We start from the raw sequence: 22,195 nt of genomic DNA on the forward strand, positions 1-22,195 counted from the left end.
CCGGTGTGGGAGGAGGAAGAAGCAGGATCTTACCTGACTGTCTTTCTGGGTAGCTGCTCTGGTGCAGGGTCCACTGGTACACATGTCCTAGAACTGTAAGGGGTCTCAGGACGAACCGCACAGCAGGAAGCTGCGCCAATTTTGAAGTTGAATATGAGGCGCCGAATATGTATTTCAGCGCTTCATTAGTAAACTTTGAAGTGGCTACTTGTATGGCCTTTTCGAAGTTTTGGGCTACTGCAGACGTAGCCACGCACACCTTGCTGTGTTGACGAGAACTACCAGGCTGCACTGCCCTCTGGTGACCAAACAAAAAAGCAGTCCAGTAGCACTTTAACAGAATAATTTATTAGGTGGTGAACTTTCATGGGACAGACCCACTTCTTCAGACCATCGCCATCTCATTCGCATGCTGCCGGCCGTGGCACTTCAAGAGTAATAGGAATAAGGGGATTTTGACAATTTCAGGGTCCTTTTGAAAAGGATCCTGTGTAGACAAGCTGTGCGCGAGCGGCACTTTTGAAGCGCTGCGGCTGGTGGCATGCTAATGAGGCACTGAATATTCGTGTCAGTGCCTCATTAGTATTTGCCGATTTCACCATTAACATGGCAGACCTGGGCTTTGCCCACCCACCCTGGTTAAGGAGGTCCCGCTGCACTGATGGTCACTCCCTGGCTGCCAGTGCCCAGTGGGAACCAGGGTTTTATGGGGCAGGACTCTCTGTGGGTCTGGCTGCCAGTGCTTCGGGGGGCACCAGGGTTTTTGTGGGGCAGGGGTAGGGAGTGCTAGACACCATAGCTGTGGTTACACTGTGGAACTAATTCAGGGTACTGAGATAACCTGAAATAATAACTCCATGTCTGTGAAAGGCTCCTGGTATTTTGAAACAGCTGTATCGGTGCAGGAGGAGGAAGGGACGCCTCGAAATAGTGCAGTGTTCCTAAATGTGGTGCTGTGTAGCCAGTGCCAGATCCCAAACCAGCCTAGTTTGAGATTAACTCAAGACAGGGTGTGCAAAGCGCTTCTCTGATTTTGAGTTAAGGGCACCAGGAAACCACAGCCCACAGGAGCAGGTTGCTCAGGAAGAGCCAATTCAGTTGAGGGGGGTTTGTTAATTGGTCACAGAGGCTACAGCTACGTTGTGGCCATAACTTGGAGTAAGATTTGCAGACAGCTCTGCAGTGTGAGCACAGCCTGAGGCTGGAATGACTGACAAGGAGCTTCGCAGGTATAACTGCCTTGGGGTAGGCTTGAACCTGTGCTCTCTAGAGCTCAGTGAAGGAGCTGCTGTAGCTTGAGCGAAAGGCCAAGGCCACCTCAGCTAAGACTCGAGAGGAGACCCATTCGTTCTCTGTGTAAGTGGTTCTGATGCCCCTGCATGGGACAGTGACCCTCACCTAGGCGTGTTGCTTAGACCTGCAGCGCCAGGCACCTAGGCTGGGGCGCTGGTAGAGAGCCCCTCAGCAGAGAGGTTTCCGGATGCCCAGGCAGCGCTGGGGTAAGTGGTGGAAGCTGAGGACGTGGCCCAGCAGAGAGAGGCAGGTGGCCGAGGAGAAGCGACTGCTGGTGGCAGAGCGACTGGGGGCAGCAGGGGAGGTGGGCTCCAGGCACTTCCTGTGGGTGGAGACGAACCCGCACAAAGGGCCCTTCGACCTCGGGGCTTTGCTGACCGCAGCCGGCCCGCGGGGTGTGGCGGAGGAGAGGGGAGTGCTGTGTGACTGGGACATTCATCCACTGCCGGGGGGGAAGCTGAGGCCCAGGACAGGGCCCAGTGTGCTGTGGGACGGGGTCGGTTTACAATCACATGCATCTGACGTTGGCCGTGGTGTTTCCCAAAGCAGCGCTGGGTCCCCGTCCGTTCCAGTGGCCGCTCTGTCGTAACCCACAGACTTGGGGCGTGCGAGGGGGAAGCGATGCCAGCGGCTGGGTGGGCGCTGGAGCCGTCGCTCTTTGCCAGGGGTAAGCCCCACTGAATCTGGCCCTGGTTGTGGCTGACTCCACCTGGCAGAAGGGTGTCAGTCCCCGTGTGGTACATGTGCCAGAAGGGCCGTCTGCGGCAGGGGAGCTGGCGGTCTCCAGAGCAACAGCTATGCTGGGTCAGAGCCAAGGTCCCTCACCCAGGGTTCTGTCTTCTGCCAGCAGCCAGCGCCGGGTGTGCAGAGGGAACAAACAGACTAGGGAATCATTGAGTGATCCCCCCCCCACCCATGCCCCGCTGCTTACAAACAGAACCGAGTGCCACCCTTCTGCCCAGCCTGGCTAACAGCCATCGATGGAATTTATGAATCCAGCTCTGTTCTGAGCCCGGTTAGTGCCTTGGCCTTCACAGCGTCCTCCGGCAAAGAGTTCCACAGGTTGACTGTGCACTGTGTGAAGAAAAATTTTCTTTTATTAGTTTTGAACCTACTACCCATTAATTTCATTTGGTGTCCTCTAGTTCTTATATTATGGGAACAAGTAAATAATGTTTCAATATTCACTTTCTCCACACCCATTCATGATTTTATATACCTCTATCATATTGCCCCTCAATCTCCTCTTTTCTAGACTGAAAAGTCCCAGTCTCTCTAGCCTCTCCTCATGTGGGACCCTTTCCAAACCCTTGATCATTTTAGTTGCCCTTTTCTGAACCTTTTCTAATGCCAGTAAATCTTTTTTGAGGTGAGGAGACCACATCTGCACGCAGTACTCAAGATGTGGGCGTACCATAGTTTTATATAGGGGAAGTATGATATTCTTCGTCTTATTTTCTATCCCTTTTTTAATAATTCCTAACACCCTATTTGCTTTACTGACTGCCGCTGCACACTGCGTGGATGTTTTCAGAGAACTATCCACTATAATTCCAATATCCCTTTCCTGATCTGTTGTATCTAAATTTGCCCCCATCACATTGTATGTATAATTGGGGTTATTTTTCCCAGTGTGCATTACCTTACACTTAACCACATTAAATTTCATTTGCCATTTTTCTGCCCAATCACTCAGTTTGCTGAGATCTTTTTGAAGTTCTTCACAGTCTACTTTGGTTTTGACTATCCTGTACAGTTTGGTGTCCTCTGCAAACTTTGCCACCTCACTGCTTCCCTCTTTCTCAAGATCATTGATAGACAAGTTGAACAGGATTGGTCCCAGGACTGACCCCTGGGGAACACCACTAGTTACCCCCCTCCATTGTGAAAATTTACCATTTATTCCAACCCTTTGTTTCCTGTCTTTTAACCAGTTTCCAATCCATGAAAGGATCTTTCCTCCTATCCCATGACCACCTAATTTACATAAGAGCCGTTGGTGAGGGACCTTGTCAAAGGCTTTCTGGAAATCTACGTATATTATGTCCACTGGATACCCCCTGTCTGCATGTTTGTTAACCCCTTCAAAGAACTCTAACAGATTAGTAAAACACGACTTCCCTGTATAGAAACCACGCTGACTTTTGCCCAACAAATCATGTTCTTCTACGTGTCTAACAGTTTTATTCTTTACTATTGTTTCTACTAATTTGGCCGGTACTGACATTGGACTTACTGGTCTGTAATTGCCAGGGTCTCCTCTAGAGCCCTTTTTAAATATTGGCATTATATTAGCTGTCTTCCAGTCATTGGGTACCGAAGCTGATTTAAAGGATAGGTTACAAACCACCATTAATAGCTCTGCAATTTCACATTTGAGTTCTTTCAGAACACTTGGGTGAATGCCATCTGGTCCTGGAGACTTGTTACTGTTTAGCTTATCAATTAGTTCCAAAACCTCTTCTACTGACCCTTCAATCTGGGACAGTTCCTCAGATTTGTCACCTACAAAGGACGGCTCAGATTTGGGAACCTCTGTAATATCCTCAGCCGTGAAGACTGAAGCAAAGAAATCATTTAGTTTCTCTGCAATGGCATTATCTTCCTTGATTGCTCCTTTTATATGTCTATCGTCCAGGGGTCCCACTGCTTTTTTATTGGGCCTCCTGCTTCTAATGTACTAAAAAAACATTTTACTATTGTTTTTTGAATTTATGGCTAACTGTTCCTCAAAATCTTTTCTGGCTTTTCTTATTACATTTTTACACTTAATTTGGCAGTGTTTATGTTCCTTTCTATTTTCCTCACTAGAATTTGACTTCCGCTTTCTAAAGGATGCCTTTTTATCTCTCACTGTCTCTTTTACATGGTGGTTAAGCCACAGTGGCTCTGTTTTAGGTCTCTTACTGTGTTTTTAAGATGGGGCTTAAAAACCTCCAGGGATGGGGAATCCACCACCTCTCTAATCAACACATTCCAGTGCTTCACCTCCCTCCTGGGGAAGTAGCTTTTCCTAATACCCAACCTACTCCTCTCCTTCTGTAACTTCAGACCATTACTCCTTTTTCTGCTGTCTGACACCACTGAGAACAGTTTCTCACCCTCATCTTTCAAGCTCGCATTCAGGAAGTTGAAGGCTGCTATTAAATCACCCCTCTCTCAGGTTTCTCTTCTGTAAGCTAAATAAGCCCAAATCCCTCAGCCTCTCCCCATAGGTCTTGTGCTCCAGCCCCGTAATCATTTTTGTTGCCCTCCCCTGAACCTGCTCCAGCAAATCCACATCCTTTTTATCCTGGGGGGGCCCAAAACCGGACACGGTATTCCAGATGTGGCCGCACTAGCATCAAATGCACCCTAGTATGCCGTTAGCCTTCTTGGCTACAAGGGCACACTGTTTACTCATATCCAGCCTTTCATCCACCGTAACCCCTAGGTCCCTTTCCATCGTACTGCTGCTGAGCCAGTGGGTCCTCAGCCTGTAACAATGCTTGGGACTCTTCTGTCCCAGGTGCAGGACTCTACACGTCTCCGTGTTGAACCGCATCAGATTTCTTTTGGCCCAGTCCTCCAATTTATGCAGGTCCCTCTGGGTTCACTCTCTACCCTCCAATGTATCTACCTCTCCCCCTAATTTTGCATCATCTGCATGGGCATGTGTGTGGGGGGCAGGGGGAATAGGAGCCTATAAAGGAAACTCCCCAAATATCGGGACTATCCCAATAAGATCAGGGTGTCTGGTCACTTTATACATGTCCCTCTCAGTGCCTGATCCCAGGAGTCTGCTACGGCCGGACTCAGAGTCCTTTAGCTCCAGCTCTGCAGCCGCAGGCTCCCAGCTCTTGACACACCATCTAGACAGTCCCTGCTCAGAGGAGCACAGAGGGTGAGCAGAGGTCAAATCAGAGGTCAAATGTTCTTATGTTCTTATGTTCTTATGGGTGCCCAGAAGGGAGGGAGCGCTCTGGTTGTGGCAGACAGGTGGGGAAAACCGAGGCTCGACCCTACCAAAGGCCAGGCCCATCCTGCCCTCCTCTGGGGATCTCTCCCTCTCCTCCAGGACACAGTCGGAGTGGGCTGGATGGGCAGGTGTACACGGGGGCCAGGCGTGGGACAGAGGAGACGCACACACACCTGCATGCTCAGCAGAGTTTATTCCTGTAGTGGGCTGCGGCCATGGAGGGGAAGGGAGAGAAGGGGCCCGAGTGTAACTAGCCCAGGGGCACGAGGGGGAAGGGCGTTTGCAGCTGGGGAGGTGAGAGCTGATCTCTCAGTGAGGCAGAGGACCAGCCCTTGATGCAGTAAAGCAGCTGAAAGTCTGGGGTGTTGTCTGATTGCACCCAGGGAGCCCGGTTCTTTGCACCCCACAAGCGATGCTCCCCTGTCAGCCCGCGGTGAGCTGCTCCTGTTGCTAGGGTCGGTACGTGCACACAAAGCCGTTTTTCATGCTACAGTTTTGATCGTTCCAGTTCTTATAACCTAGAAGGCAAAACAGAAATCACTGGGGCGGGGGAAAGGCAAGTGGGGGCGTTCCTGCCCTTGCAGTGACCCCATCCCCCAATAGCTCTCTGAAGAGAAGACCCCCCCCACGCTCCTTTGCATGAGGCTGTGAGGAGGAGGAGGCTGGAGATGAACCCCCCCATGTGCTCAGACAGGAACAGGCTCCGTCATCCCCTGAGGGCTGCTGGGTGTCAGAGGGACTGCGGGAGACCCTCTCCAATTGCAATGAGATTTATGTGATGAAAGCACGACCGGGCTGCTCAGCGCTGTGCCCCACACATGCTGCCAGATGTCCCTCCCCCTGGGAGCACACAGTCTACGGAGAGAGGAGGTGGGAGGGGAAACTGAAGCCCATAGTGAGGAAGTGACTTGCCCAGGGTCATGCAGCAGATCAGTGGCAGGGCTGAGAACAGAACACTCTGGCACGTGGGAGTCGGAGGCTGAGTGACTCTGTGTGGTTGGCACTGCCCATGAAGAATGAGTCTCTCACATTCACAAGTGAGCTTTCCCTGCTCAGCCAGGTCTCCGTGCTCTTGTCAGCCATTGTGATGGGACTTTCCATCCCGCTGCCCTCCCTGGCATCACTCCAGCAATACAGACAGCAGGAAGCTGCCTTACTGGCCGGCTGGGGATTCCTCTTGAGTGGGGGAACCCAGAAAAGAGACATCTGCCCAGTTCAGACCTGACCTCTCCAGCCTACAGAACAACTGGATGTGTGGCTGAAGTCTCCGGCCAGCCGGGTTGCTAGTGCCAGTGTCAGAGCAGCCCTGAGGCTTCTCTAAATTGCCATGGGGACAAAATACCCCCCTGCTGTCTCTTGAATGAGGGTAGCAAAAGCCACCAAGGCACCCACCAAAGAAGCCACACCCTACCTACATATCACCTAGCAGGTACTAGCCATGCTTTGGTCTTTCCTTTCCACTGCTCATCTGGGGCCAAATGTGCTGTGAGGTCTGCTGGTGCCTGGAGCCGAGCCTGAAACTGGGATGTGTAGGGGAAGGTTTGCTGGTGAGTTAAGGGCGTTATCTCCTGAGGGCAGCGGTGCGGGCTGAGGGTGAGCGGCAGGCTGACAGGGCAGGATGCCACCCCCGCAGAGGGCTGGTGTGTGTGGCCCGAGGTCTGTCTGGGATCCTTTGTTGGGGCGTGTGCATTTGAGCTGTCTCCTTACCCTTCTCCTTCACCAGCTCAGTACAGTACTCAGCGTTATGTTCATTGTTTGGTTCTCCAGTGTTCCAAGGTTTGTAGCTATAGAGGGAGCGATCTGTCCACGTCCAGCATCTGTTCTGCAGAGACAGGGGAGAGAGGTCATGGGGTCCCGTGGGGAAGAGACCTTGCTGATGAGCAGGGAGCCATTTCAGATTTTGCAGCGGGTGGGGGCTGTGCATGCTGTGAATGGTGCAAGGGAGGGAGTGAGAGCGGGTGGCACACTGACCCCATCTGCCCCCACATCACCTCTTTCCAGGTGCTACTCAGGCACTGGAAACCTCTGGAGGTTTTTGGCAGGTAACTCAGCGATTAGCTGAGAGGAGCCCTGGGTCTATCCAATTGCTGCATAGAAGAAAGAAAATTAAATAGACGCTTTCAGCTCAAATGCATTCTGACCTCTCGTGGCCAGGCACTGAGGGGACACTGGCTGTTCACCTTAACGTTTTAATATCGATTCTGATTTTGTTACTGACTCTGCGCAGAGAGACGGTCAGGACTCCTGGGCTGTCCCTCAGCTCTGGGAGGGGAGGGGAGTGAGGCCTAGTGGTTACAGCAGGGGCAGATACATTCGGGCTCTATGTGAGAACATCAGAATGGCCGGACTGGGTCAGACCAATGGTCCATCTAGCCTAGTGCCTGGTCTGCTGACAGTGGCCGAGGCCAGGCACTTCAGAGAAGAGGCAACCATTGTCACCCATCCTCTGTCACCCATTCCCAGCTTCCGGCAACAGGGGCTAGGGATGTCATTAGTGCCCAGCCTGGCCAACAGCCACTCATGGCCCTGTCCTCTGCAATCTTCTTTTGTTCTCAGTGGAACCTGGTTATAGTCTGGGCCTTTCCACCATCTCCTGGCCAAGAGTCCCACAGGACGACTGTGAGGAAATAATTGGTTTGGTTTCTTTTCAGTCCGCTGCCTAGACACTTCCTTGTGTGACCGTCTCGTGCTCTGGGAGTGAAGGAGTAAATAACATCTCCTTACTCTATTTTTCTGCACCAGTCATGATTCGCTAAACTTCTAACACCCTGTGACCCCATCACTTGTTACTCATTTCTTTTCCAATGTGAAAAGTCCCCGTCCTGTTCATCTCTCCTCACGTGGAAGCTGTTCCTTACCCCAGATCATGTCTATTGACCTTTCAGTACCTTTTCCAACTCCAGTATCTACTTTCTAGATGGGCCAATCAGATCCAGGTGCAGTATTCTAGTTGTGGGTGAACCATGGCTTTATATAAACGCAACGTGATACGTTCGGTCTTACCTATTCCATTCCCAATATTCTGTTGACAAAGATCAAAGGGGCAGCCGAGTTAGTTTGTAACTTCAAAAACAAGAAGTCCTGTGGCACCTTGTAGAATAACAGATATTTTGGAGCATCAGCTTTCGTGGGTGAAGACTGGCTTTGTCAAATGCATCAAATGCATCTGATGAAGCGGGTCTTTGCCCACGAAAGCTTATGCCCCAAAATATCTGTTAGTCTATTAGGTTGTAGCCAGACAGAACCCCCTGTTTTTGCTCTACTCCACCTTGCCTTCCCTAGCTGCTTCAGAGTACGAAAGGGGTAGAAGGAATAGCCCAGGCCTGGAATGCCCGAGAGCACAGATGGGCTTATTTTAGCCAAGGCCTTTGAAGCTCCCAGAGCAAAGCTAAGAACAATGGGCGGATTAACAGCCGGGCCTCGGACTGCCCTTGGCTAATTACCATCAGTTGATTCACCAGGACACTTGTCCCAGACAGGAGGAAAATCTCCAGCCCATTAAGACACAAATGACCCCAATTGTCTCTACCTCACAGGTGTACACTACACCCTTGAACTCCTTGTGAGAACCAGTATCAGACAAGTATCGGAGAAGTAGCTGTGTTAGTCTGGATCTGTAACAGCAACGAAGGGTCCTGTGGCAACTTATAGACTAACAGAAAAGTTTTGAGCATGAGATGCTCTGATGAAGTGAGTCTGTGCTCACGAAAGCTCATGCTCAAAACTCTTCTGTTAGTGTATAAGGTGCCACAGGACCCTTCGTTGCAGTATCAGACAGTCTAATTCAATTGGCATTTTTTTTAAAACCAAGGAAGAAGCCTGCGTGACCCAATGGGCATAAAAGAGGGGTCCGGCAGACCCCCTATTTGAGCTCCAATCATCTTTCCTGCTGCACAGGAGGGTGGGGGTCTCCCCAGGTCCCTGGGGACGCTTGACTCCTGGAAAAAAAAGGACAAGGGACTTCTTCCCAAGGGATTGAGAGAGAAAAACTGGCCAAGCCACGTTGATAATGCGGGGTAAGAATAAGACCTGCGAGGTATTTTACTTTTCATTTATTTTGCACACATTCAACAAGTATAGATCTATGAATTCAACAAGTATAGACCTATGAATTTAACAAGTATAGATCTATGAATTAGAGTGTATGATAGCTATTTGTAATCAAAGTATAAACCTTGCAACAATTGTAACCACAAGAGCTTAACTTGCTTGGTAAACAAACAAAGCAACATTGTAACACTAAGGCTACGTCTACACTAGCCCCAAACTTTGAAATGGCCATGCAAATGGCCATTTCGAAGTTTACTAATGAAGCGCTGAAATGCATATTCAGCACTTCATTAGCATGCGGGCGGCCACGGCACTTCGAACTTGATGCGCCTCGCCGCCGCGCGGCTCGTCCCAACAGGGCTCCTTTTCGAAAGGACCCCGCCTACTTCGAAGTCCCCTTATTCCCATCTGCTCAAATTTCGAAGTGCCGCGGCTGCCCGCATGCTAAAGAAGCACTGAATATGCATTTCAGCGCTTCATTAGTAAACTTTGAAATGGCCATTTGCATGGCCATTTCGAAGTTTGGGGCTAGTGTAGACACGGCCTAAGAGATTAACTAGTTAGATAAATAAACAAAGTAATTGATTAAGTGGTAACCTGACTCCTCCTGTTACTGTGCAAACCCAAACACAAAACAAAGAACCTACCTGCTTTTCAGCAGCTCTCAGCCTGGTCACTAGTGAGCTCTGCCCTGGCAGTTGAAATCTCATATTAATACAAGGGCATAGTGGCATCTCACCAGACCATCAGCTAACAAAGGTGCCACAGGACTTCTTGTTATCTTTTTAAGTGTTTTCTTGATGATCTAACAATCGGTCAGTCCCTTTGCCTTTTGCTATTCTCAAGCACCCAGGCTCTCTCTGTTTGCAAACTAACTCCCTCCTCAAAGGCAAAGCTGGAAAGCCCGTCACAGTTAAAAGCTGTGTCTGAAGCTAGGGTAAGCACTTTGAGCAGACCTCAAATGTGCAATCCAGGTGTTTGAAGTTTAGGGGAGGTCTACTGCCTCTCTTCATCCCCCTTACATGGTGCCCTTGGTGATAAGGTACCACAGAAATACTGAAACCCAATACAGCAGTGCCCTGTTCAAGCCATGGGAGAGACAGGGCTGTGGGTATGGAGGGGCCAGCTTGGGGAACAGCCCCTGGAAAGGCTGATCTAATAGTAACACTTAGCAGGAGAACTTGATCATGAAAACTCTGTAGCCCACATCTGTTAAAAAATACGCCCAACAGAAATTCCAGCATACGGGCTTGAGAAATCTGTGCACTGTGAAGCAGAGTCACTCTGGAGTGTGTTCTAGTCCCTAACCTGAGGGGCACGGCCCACCAAGGGGCACTGGTGGTGTTAATGTGGTGATTTCACCCTGGGTGAGCACAGTAGACGTGTGTCTGTGATGGAGATGCTGGACAGCTCAGGGGATGGGGCATGGGGCCTTTTCCCTGCTTGTGGGCTCAGCACCGGTCTGACCCCAGATTAACAGCACTGGCTAGCTCTGTAGAATCAGCCCAGGGGATATGGGTCCCTCTCACTTTAGGGCTGCTGGCTCCGGCCTGGCCTCAGCTCCCTTGAGGGACTAGCCGGCAGCCTTTGCCAGAGGAACAGGGGGAGCTGGATGGCTGAACAGACTGGAGAACAACACCCAGAGCCTCTTACCCCTCCCGCTCCGAGTCCAGCCCAGCCTCCAGTCTGGTGCAGGGGTTCCAGGGCCTGAGTCTGTGGCAGCTGCTCGGGAGCCTCCTGAGAGGCACAGCTCAGGCTGAGCTCGGTACATTTGCAAATAGGACGGTGTGACAGGACTGCCCCCCTTAACCCCGATGCTTCTTTCCTGTTTGCACAATGGCTACTCCACCTCCCCAAGATTTCTTCCCAGCCTGGGACCAGTCCCCCTCCTGCTCCCTGCCCTATGGCGCTGGGGCTCTCCTATGTAGAAGCAGGCAAGGGCAGGATTACCCCAAGCTGGGCGTCCGGCAGTGTTGGGGCAGTGCAGACTTCAAGCAAGAGCAGAGCCGCAAGCCACAGGCAGGGAAATACTGCTCGGGAACGTGGCGAGGGGGAGTGGGTGGGACTGTGGGGTGCAGGGAATGAGGGGGCTTGGCAGATTGCTGGAGCTGATCACTCACCTCCTGGGGGTCGTGGAGTCCGATCCAGACGTTGTCCTTGAAGCCTGCCTCCGAGATGCGCCTGGCCACCATTTGCCCTTCTTCCTCACTGAGAATGGAGGCGAGATGGGCCCCGACGTGGTAATACTGACACAGCACCTGCAGCAGAGACATCAGCGAGGCCCGTCTCCCCTGCAGGAGGACACCGCCTAGCCCTGGGTGGGGTCCTACCCCACAGGGGTGGCTGGGAGGAGAGAAAGTCACCTCCTGGTGCCTCTTCCTGAGCCCCCAAGCCGGGCACCAGCCACGTCACCTCTGCAGCCCCACCCCACCCCTGCAGGGATACGCTCTGGGACCAGAGGTGGTGTCACCCAACCCCTTCACTCCCTGCCCCTCCTGACTAACCCACCGTGCCCTGTGCCCGCCTGAGAGGATCCTTGTACCTCAGCCTCTGACCAGGTCTTCTTCTCGGGGAAGAAGGCATAGTAGTATTGTCTGTAGTACCGCCAGTCTTGGAAACAGGACGCGGCCCCTGCTCCTGAGCCGAGAGAGGGGATGGGACGGGGAGAGAGGACACTGCGGTGAGAGGCGAATGGAACAGAACTGCGGGGTCTGGTTGCTCTGCCTCCTGCAGACTCCCCTCAGCCCCATGAGGGTCTCTCCCCCTGCCAACTGGCCCCTTTCGCCTATGGAGAGTGTGACCGAAGTCACTCGGATCAAAGAGCTGCCACTGCCTGACCCGCTTGTCTGTGGCACAGAGACTGGCCTGTGGGTTATTACCACTCTCGCCTCGCTTAGAGAGCTGGGCTGCCCGCAGGGAGGATGGACACTTCCTATCTTCTGTGCAGGAGACCTGGGGAACCTGATGAGGTTGGGGGCAGGGAGGTCATAAGGCAGTTGAATCAGAGTACACTTATCATAGAATGCTAGGACTGGAAGGGACCCTGAAAGGTCATCGAGTCCAGCCCCCTGCCCTCATGGCAGGACCAAGTACTGTCCAGACCATCCCTGATAGACATTTAACTAACCTGTTCTTAAATATCTCCAGAGATTGAGATACAGCCTCCCTTGGCAATTTATTCCAGTGTTTGACCACCCTGACAGTTAGGAACTTTTTCCGAATGTCCAACCCAAACCTCCCTTGCTGCAGTTTAAGCCCGTTGCTTCTTGTTCTATCCTCAGAGGCCAAGAAGAACATGTTTTCTCCCTCCTCCTTATGACACCCTTTTAGATACTTGAAACCCGCTATCATGTCCCTGCTCAATCTTCTCTTTTAAAACTAAACAAACCCAGTTCTTTCAGCCTTGCTTCACAGGTCATGTTCTCTAGAACTTTGATCATTCTTGTCGCTCTTTTCAGGACCTTTTACAATTTCTCCACATCTTTCTTGAATATATTTAGCGGTGGGGATATAGACACTGTTCTTGTGGATGCTCCAGGACTGGCGCACCCACATTATAAAAGAGACTGGGTGTTCTACCTCCCTGATCAGCTCCCCCGGCCGTACCTCCCACCCACCAACAGATCCCGCCAACCAGCTCCTCCTCCTCCCACCAGTCCCTCCGAGCTGTGGGGGATCCCTTGTTCAGAGCTACTCAGAGAGCGCTGGAAGAGCGAATTCAGGGTGTGCAGAACGGGGGCAGGATGAGGCAGAGTGCGGGGGCCGGACTGGGGAAAGGGATGCCGTGCAGGGTGGGGAGCTGTGTCGGGGGTGGGGATGTGGAGTACTCCTGGAGGACAGGTGGGCTCCCAGAGGGCTGTGGAAGAGCAAACGTAGCACCTGCTCTGTTAACCGCAGAGCAAAGAAGATCTTGTAAATTATAGACCAGTAGCGTAACTGTAGCACCACGTTACGAAACAGTCAGTTTTAAGCCTCTAGAGCAGCGATGTCCAATAGGAATTGAATCATCGTCCTTCTGTATTCACCACAGCCCCCACCCCAGTTCTAAATAAATGCCCTCACCCTTCCTTGAAGTAAATTCCCTCCGCCAGAGCTGCACTCCCCCAGCCCTTCCCGCCAGGGCCAGGGTTGGAGCCACTGGGGCCACCAGAGCCGCCACGTCTGTCTCCCGCATTTAAAGGCTCGAAGAGCCAAATGCGGCTCCAGGGCTGGATTCAGCACCCCACAGTGTCCTGAGAAGCAAACGTATTGGACAGCGCGGATCTCGAGGGTAATTGGATGATAAGTAATAGGCAGCATGGACCTGTGTTGGTGATATCATGGCAAGCCAACCTCATTTCCTTCTTTAGCAGGGCTACGAGCCTTGTGCGGCTGGGGGAGATACAGACTTGATAGAGCTTGATTTTAGTACATCTTTTTACAGTCCCAAAGGACGTTCTCATAAGCAAACTATGGAGATGTGACCCAGATGAAATTCCTGTAGGGTTGATGCACAACTGGACGCTGGATGTGGATATACTGGAGAGGGTCCAGAGGAGGGCGACTAAAATAATTAGGGGGCTGGAGCATATGACTTATGAAGAAAGTTGAGGGAATTGGGACTGTTTAGTCTACAGAAGAGAAGACTGAGGGGGGACTTGATAACAGCCTTCAGCTTACTGAAGAGAGTCTGGAGAGAGGCTGTTCACAGTGGTCACGGATGGCAGAACACAGAACAATGGTCTTAAGTTGTGGTTGGAAAGGTCCAAGTTGAACATTAGGAAAAAAAAAGCAGTCAAGCCTTCTGCCCTACTTCCCCCATTAGGAAAAACTTTTTCACTAGGAGGGTGGTGAAGCATTGGAATGGTCTACCCAGGGAAGTAGTGGAGTTTCCATGCCTGGAGGTGTTTAAGTCTTGCTTGGACAAAGCCCTGGCTGGGCTGACCTGATGGGTTTGGTCCTGCTTAGAGCAGGGGGCTGGACTCGATGGCTTATTTAGGTCTCTTCCACCTCTATTGTTCTATGATTCTATCAACTGATTGAAAGGCCCTACTCAAAGAGTGTTTTTTCTTAAATGGGGTAACATGTCTAGCGAGGTCCCTCAGCAGTCTGTCCTGGGTCTGGTAATACTCAACTTTTTTGTTAATAATTAGGACTGCAGATGTGATGGATGACACCCAGCTTGGAGGGGTTGCAGGCATTTTGGAGGACAGGATTAGAATTCAAGTGCCCTTAACTAATTGGAGATTAAAGCAGAAATCAGCAAAATGATTCCCAATAAAGACAGACGCAAAGTACTTAGGAAGAAAAAATCAAATGCCTAACTACAAATAGAAAATAACTAGCTTGGCAGTCGTACTTCTGGAAAGGCTCTGGAGATGACTGTGGATCACAAATTAATTATGAGTCAACAATATGATGCAGACGACAAAAAGACCGATATCATTCTGGGGTGTGTTAACAAGAGTATTGCATGGAAGAGTCAGGAGGTGTTTTTCCTGCTCTGCTGAGCCCTCTTGAGGTTTCAGGTGGAAGTGCGGGGTGCTGCACTTTAAAAAAGATCTGAATCATGTGTAACAGAGAGAAAGCCGTGCTAGTCTACATACTGTCAAAACAAACAAGCAGTCCAGTAGCACTTTAAAGACTAACAGAATTAGTCTTAGAATTAGAATTATAAGGTGATGAGCTTTCGTGGGACAGACCCACTGAATAATGTAGAGTGATTCCCAAGGAGGATGGCAAAAAAGGTTAAAGTTTTCGAAAACCTGCCCTATGAGAAAGGGTTAAATAATGGGGAAGTTTAGTCTCAGGCAGGGCTGCACAATAGTATAGGGTGGGGAGCCAGTCCAAGAATCTATAAAGTGGTCCAGGGCTGCGCCCTTCCATGATGTTTATGGTGGAGGTGCAGGGCCAAGGGGTTTGGTCTGTAATACACCCAAATCTCATGGAGTTGGAAGAGACCTCAAGAGGTTATGGAGTCCAGCTCCTCACCCTCTTGGCAGGACCAAGCACCACCCTTTTTTTTTTTTCCCTTGCAAATCTATTTGCCCCAGATCCATAAATGCCCCCACAGATGGAACTCACAACCCTGGCATAGGAGGTCAGTGTTCAACCCACTGAGCTATCCCACCCCCACCTAGAACAGGCTCCACTGGCTGTATTTTGCCCAGCTCTTCTCCAGTGAGATGACGACTGAGGGGAATCTGGCAACCGAAATATGTGGAATTTGCATTTTTTACATGTGTTTTGTGAAAAAATAAAAACTTCCATTAACTACTGACTAACTTCCACAAACAGTACCAGTCTCACGCAGTGCACGCAACCTCCCGTCTCATGGCTGTGCTTTAGATTTACATGCACAAACATTCTCCAATAAACCACTTCCCGTGTGTACCTCTTACTCAATGGAATATCGGGGTTCCTGTCTTAATGCATCTCAAATTTCCCTTCAGCGTCCAGAGGGGAGCAATGTTATGAAAAGATGCCGAACACTTTAAAAATCACCTCTAAAAACTGTGTCACTGCGGTTTGCGAGGACGAGTGACACATTCATGGTAATGCCCTGTTCCATACAGTATGTGGAATGGCTGCAGATGATGTTGAAAGGCAGACAATTGTAAAACATGTGAAGCACTAAACAAAACTTGCATGAAAAGATATGAAAACAAGAGGCCGAAACATTTGGGTTACCAATGATGGTAGCCAGACAATGCATGGAGACTGGATCAGTCTATTGTTTTACGTCTGTAAATATATATCGAAAAAAGACTGTATTCAATGGGTACCTATATGTTCTGTGGCTAGGGAAACAGGAGTTCAGCTTTTAATTACAACCATAGAAAACCACAGATTTTTCTTCTTCTGAGAATTTTTGACTTTGGAAACTGAGATCCCTGCTGAGAACAGTTTTCACATAAGTTGAGGGTGGGTGACCTGTATTGGGTGGGACTGTCCTGTATTTGGGACGCCCAAAAGGCATCCAGACTTATTTTTTAAAAGGGACAAATTGTTCCATATTATGGCCCTTGGGAGCTGGGGGTAGGGGTGGGAGCGCCTGTGGCTGCCGCTTCCCTGGGGCCCCAGGCCCAGAGTGCCCACAAGTCACCAGTCCCCCAGAGCTCTGTTCCAGGACCTCCTGCGGGTCTCCAATCTCCTGGGGCTTGGGCGACAGGGAGCGCCGGTTCCCCGGGGCTTGGTGCAGCCGGGAGGAGCTGCCCGTCCCCCCATCTCCCTGTCCTGTATTTGGGACAGGGAGATACAGTTGCCCTGGTTAAGGGGTGTTATATCCACAGCAAGGGAGTTAAGTTAGATATTAGGAAAAACTTGCTCCCCCTCAGAGTAGTTCAGCTGGGGAATCGGCATCCAAGGGAGTTTGTGGGTTCCCCGTCACCGGAGGTTTGAGGAACCGGCTGGAGAAACACCATGCAGGGCTGATGCAGAATTACGGGGTCCTGCGTCACTGCAGTGGGCTGGACTAGGGACCCCTGGACGTCCCTTTGAACCTGAGATTTCTGCACCCCTCTGATAGCTGAGGGCCCAGAGAGGGAAGGGAAGGCAGAGAGCTACTGACTGACGGGTGGGGGGAGGAATTAGGCACCTGGGGAGTAAGTGCAGAGATCTGTGAGGATACGGAAAGACGGGAGCAGGGGAAGGGGAATAGTCCATGGGTCCCAGGAGCTTCCTTTGGAGGACAGGAGGAGGGAAGGGTTTGAATTATCCAAGGAAGAGGGATCAAGCTGATGAAGAGGGCCTGTTCTGAGCCCAGTGAAGAGAATGGGACGTCACTCATGTGGGACGTATTCCCGCCTTCTGTTCCCCGGCTGGGAGTAACCCTTCACACCCTCGTCAGGGATGTGACTCCTGAGCAGCAGCAGGAGACAGAGGAGGGTTTAGCTCCCAGCCTGGTTCTCGCTCCCAGCCCCAGCAGGGCCCAGGGATTCCCTCTGTTCTCAGAGCTGAGGCAGTAGGAAGCAGCCTCTCCCCTCAGGAAGGTGCTGAGCTGCTGCCTGGGTTCTGGATTGATGGGCTGGCTGTGGCAGAGGCTCTGGGGACCCCGCTGTGGTGTCTGGTCCCCCATGAAAGGGCTGTGGAGCCCTGACCGAAATGAATTTGGTTCCCATCGATGGCAGCAGAACCTGGGGTCTCCTGGTCTTAGGGGCCGGGCAGGGACTCACCTTCCATGGAGGGGCTAAACATCAGGAAGCCGAGGAGGCCGAGGCTGAAGCAGGTGACTGGCCCCATCTTCTCACTTCCCCTGGGGGGAAACACACATGGGAGATGAGGCCCTGAGAGCCTGGAGTGACCTTCCCCCTAGCCATGAACCAGCCACTGATCCCACCCTGGGGCCTCCTCCCCATTAGTGGGGGTTTGAATCTAGCTCATATCTCCAGCTTCAGGGACACTGAGTGTTTGGGAACCTGACACTGTTTGGTGGGTAGGGAGAGGGGGAAGGACGATAAATTCCACACCCCGCAGTGTGGGCTGGGAACCCCCTTGCACCATGGCTGGGAGAAGGGGTCCAAGGGGAGAGCCGCCCTGCAGAGGGATGTTGCATCAGGGACGGGACACAGGGCTGGATGCTGGGCCCAGCTGTGGGAGGGGCAGGGCACTCAGTACATCCCCGCAGGGCGTCAGGTGCCATGTGCAGTGCTGTGCTGGGGGAGATGGAGATGGGTCAGGGGACTCACACAGGCCCAGCCTGGCCCCCCAGCCCTGTAACGGGTGAGCTGCCACCAGCCCCCCAGCGAGGGAGGAGGAAGAAGAAGGAGGAAGCCGGGGTCTCACCTGACTGTGTCTCTGGATAGCTGTTCTGGTGCAGGGTCTGCTCAAGTGCAGCTGCCTGGGGCACCGGTGGGCCGGGGGCATTTATAGAGCAGTGCAGGGCAGGGAGCCAGTAGTCAATACTGAATATGCAAATCTGTGCACAATCCTTTACTGCTCAGGCAAACAGATAACAGGAACCAGGACGCTCCTGCCAGCTGGGCTGTGACCAGGAGGAAGTGAATAAAAGCTGGTCACTGCCTTTGTCAGCCAGCGCTGAGATGTGGGTGGCTTCGCATTGCCAGATGTGGGACAGTCCCGAATTTCTGTGACAAGTCCCGCCTCCCGCGGTCACACAAAAATGTCCCACAGGCCGTGGAACCTGTCATGGAAACTGGCAGGCCCCAGCTCTGCGTCCCAGCCAGCTCCCAGCTGCGGGAGCCCAGGCTGGAGGAATGGGGGGACCCCGGCAGCCCCACAGCTGGGAGTTGGAAGGGGCATGGAGCTCTGTCAGCAGCCCCATTCACAGGAACCCCGGGTGGGGAGATCCTGGCAGTCCCGCACCTGGGAGCTGGCTGGGTCACAGGGTCCCTCTCCCCCCAGCTGAGGGCAGTCTCCCAGTCGTGGAGTTTCCCAGCTGTGTGACTGCTGGGGTCCCATCCCCTGGGCCAGGAATCCCGCTGCCGGGGCTGCCTGTCCAGGAAACCCTCCCCAAAAATCTGGCAGCCGTAGGATGGCTGGAGGGGTCCCCCGGGCCCTGGCCCGGCTGGTTCAACTCATATCCACTTTGTCCCATGAGAAGTCCCAGGCCAAGGCTCACCTGGGGGGGTCAATGGGGTCACTCCAGTTGGGCCCTGACCCCTCCATGCAGGGTAAAAGGGCAAAGTTTGTGATTCGTGGCCCTCCAGCCCAGGCCAGCACTTGGCCCATCACACCATCCTGTGCCTGACTTGTGCCTGGCTTGCACTGAGTGTTGGCATTTACGCCTGTGCAAAGAGCCCGGGAAATGCACCGTCCTGACTGGGCAGCGATGTGAACGCTGACTTGCGGTGCCGGCGATAGCCAGGGTGGCTGGCAGCACGAGGAGAACGGACGGCAGGTGTTGGGGCCTGTGCTAAGAACGGGGCTCACAGACACAAGAAGCTTCCTGTTGGGGCTCAGAGAAAGGCCGAGACAAGGAGGGCAGAGAAACGAGGAACAGCAAAGCCTCAGGTTCCACCAGAGCTCCCTGTGAGCTCAGCGCTTGGGCAGCTTCCCAGGAGAGAGTGAGATGCCGCCGAGCTGATGAGCAGAGCCGGCAGCCTGTGTCTCATTGCTGGTGAGTGTCTGCACACGCCTCGGTTCACAGAACGGAACTGACTCTGGACGTGTGTGGAAAGAGTTAGAGGGAGCCCTGGCTTCCACCAAGGAAAATTCTCTCCTACGTGTACCACTCAGCCTGGCCTCCCCACTCCGCTAGGTGCTGCATTTCTGGTGACTAATAAGGTTCCCACGTCCTGAGAAGGCTGCACACCCTGAAGCACCTCGCACTCCTCAGGATGAAACGTCTCTTTGATGTCAGGTGGACTTGCTGCAGAGAGCCACAGACAGACAGACGCAGGCTGCTGGAACCAGAGGTCCAGACTTGCAGACAGTGAGTTCCTGGGCCTGCTCTGGGGGGAACAGCCGGGATCTTTGGGGTCCAGCAGGCCAAAGGGGTTGTGCTCTGGAGACCGTGGACAGCCGGGGCAGAGCAGCGCCCCTGTGAATTCCTGGCACGCGGTAATGTCGCTCGTCTCATTGACATGCACCAGCTGACTCCTGGCAGGAATTTTGTGTGTGGAGTCCCAGGCCAGGAGGGACCATTATGACTATCTACTCAGATCCCCTGGAAGACCTGGGCCAGAGACCTGCCCCACAAGCGTTCCTAGAGTGGAGCTGTTAGAAAAACTTCCAGTCCTGATTTGGCCAGAGCCAGGGATGGGGAATTTACCAGGGCCCTGGGGAGGCAGTTCCAGTTACCCTCACTGTTTGCAATCCGCCCCCCATCTGCAGCCTGTGAACGTGTCAGGCTTCATCTTCCAGCCACTGGGTCCTGCTGCACTGTTGTCTGCTGGACTGATCAGCCCGTCACTGGCTGTTGGTTCCCCGTGTAGGTACTTACGGACTGTGATCAATTCACTCTCTGCCTCCTCTTTGTCCCCCTGCAGCCTGAGCTCCATGAGACTGTCCTACAAGGCAGGTTTTTAACGCCTTAATGGTTCTCGTGGCTCTGCTCTGACCCCTCTCCAGTTTAACCAACATCCGTCAACGTCCTTTGTGAGCTGCAGGCACCAGAACTGGGCACGGGATTCCAGCAGCACTGGCACCGCTGCCAAGCGCGCAAGACAAATAACCTCTATCCTGTTCCTTGACTTTCCCCTGCTTATGCACCCCAGGGTCGCATCAGCCCTTTTCACTCCCCCCTCACCCAGGGAGCTCCTGTTCAGTCAATTATCCCGCACCCACACCTTGTACGGAGTCTCTGCTTCCCTGGGTCGAGTCCCCCACCCGGTCCGTCTGGCCTGCGTCCTTTGTTCCTAGAAGTCAGCCTTTATGCTGAGCTGTACTGCCACGCGAACTGTTCGCTTCCGCCCCTCTTCACCAGAGATCCAGATCAACCGGTATTAATGACCCCTCCTCTTTGTTTTTTCTCAGTTCCTGTCGCAGACGTTACATCCAACTAACATCCTGCTTCGCAAAGGTTTGCCTCAGAAACGTTTAACTCAGCAAAGGTGGATTTGCTATTAAGGGTTATTCCTGGAAGCTTTCTTCAGCCCCTGCACAAAAAGCAGCCAGGTTTGCTACTTACCCTCACTATCGCGTGTTCTGGAGTTAAGGTCACCAACCCTCTTAAGCCAGTAGCTGTGGACCAGTTGATCCTCTGGCCCACTTTCCAGCCCTTGAACCCTCATGAGGGATCGTCGAACACCCAGAAGTTCAGTGAAAGGCGACAGTTGGAGCAGAGACCAAATATCTAAATACTTTGGACTTTGCTGTGGGGCCCGGCCTCCCCTCATGCTCCGCAGCCCCTCGCAAAGGGCTGTGCAGGGATTCTCATTCCTCTCACAGCGAAGATCTGGCTGAGAGCTCCACCTGCCTTCAGTTGCTCTGGTTTTCTTTCAACACTGAGAGTGGGACTGAGTGGCTGAGCCTTCAGCTCTCCCTGAATTCCCATGCAGGGGCTGCCTGGGAACATGGGGCTGTAGGAGAGGGTGGGGTGTGGGGCAGCCGCTCTCAGGTATTGTTACACCACGGTCGCCCCCTCCTCAGAAGAGCTGGTGATGGGGCTGTAGCACTAGCCCAGGCAACTCTCGCGAGGACACCAGCTATAGCGTGGGGTGGAAATTTTTATCCCAATTATTTTTGTGCTGAAAAATTCAGATGCAGGCTGACGGGGACAATTCCTGAGTTCCGGTCACTGCTGGGTGACGGTTGTGGTGGATTGAAAGGAACCGTTTTTGGAAAGGTTGACATGGCTGTGCCACAGAAGACCCTTTGGGATATTCCCTGGGCGCCCCTGACACCTGCCTTCTTACCCTCTGGTCTCCCCCAGCCAAGGCCTTGTGTTGGGGTTACCGCCCCCTGCAGAGCAATGCAGGCGCTGATTAACCCAAGCTCTGGGCAGGTGCACTTTTAGGGCACAGCCCCTGCGAAATCAACCCACCCAGCCCCGCGTTGCTCCAATGCCAGCCCTCTGGAGCAAGGCCAAGGTGACTGAGAGCAGGGATGGGCTTCCCTGTGCACCCCCATGGCCTCACTGGTTCCCCCCTCAGGCTGCCCCCAGAGCACCAGGGGCCCCACAGCAGGGCTGAATGTGCAGTTAGGGCTGGAACACGTCTCTTCAGTCAACAGGAGTTGGTTTTGTGGAAAGCTGGTGGGTAATAAACCACTTGCGTAAGCAGGGGAATGATAAGCCACTGTATGCAAATGTTGTGATCCAGCTGCAGGTCAATATTTGCTGCTGATTGGGGTCTGGAATCTGTTCAGTGCCTCCCCACCCACCTCTCTGCCTGCAGCCCAGCCCAGCTCCCCAGCTGTCTCTCTGGCATCGGTCCCTGCTGCCAGCTCACTCAGCACCGAGCAGCCCATCTCTCCACCAGCCCCTCTTCTCTAGAATCACAGAACACTAGGACT

At 52.7% G+C, this 22,195-nt stretch overlaps 1 protein-coding gene across 1 annotated transcript; it reads right to left on the reverse strand.

The window, feature by feature from the left end:
- Positions 1-1,461: 1,461 nt before the first annotated feature.
- Positions 1,462-17,521, reverse strand: LOC142020277 (C-type lectin lectoxin-Thr1-like). Its single transcript, XM_075008032.1, has 7 exons — positions 17,455-17,521; positions 12,908-12,991; positions 11,844-12,028; positions 11,422-11,559; positions 6,959-7,073; positions 5,715-5,769; positions 1,462-1,615 (listed from the first exon to the last, which is right to left on the reverse strand). Exons 1-7 carry the CDS (start codon positions 17,519-17,521, stop codon positions 1,462-1,464), a joined length of 798 nt encoding a protein of 265 aa, XP_074864133.1.
- Between the last annotated feature and the right edge of the window lie 4,674 nt (positions 17,522-22,195).

This window comes from Carettochelys insculpta, chromosome 1, assembly GCF_033958435.1.
Source record: "Carettochelys insculpta isolate YL-2023 chromosome 1, ASM3395843v1, whole genome shotgun sequence".
In the NCBI taxonomy this organism is placed as follows: domain Eukaryota; kingdom Metazoa; phylum Chordata; order Testudines; family Carettochelyidae; genus Carettochelys; species Carettochelys insculpta.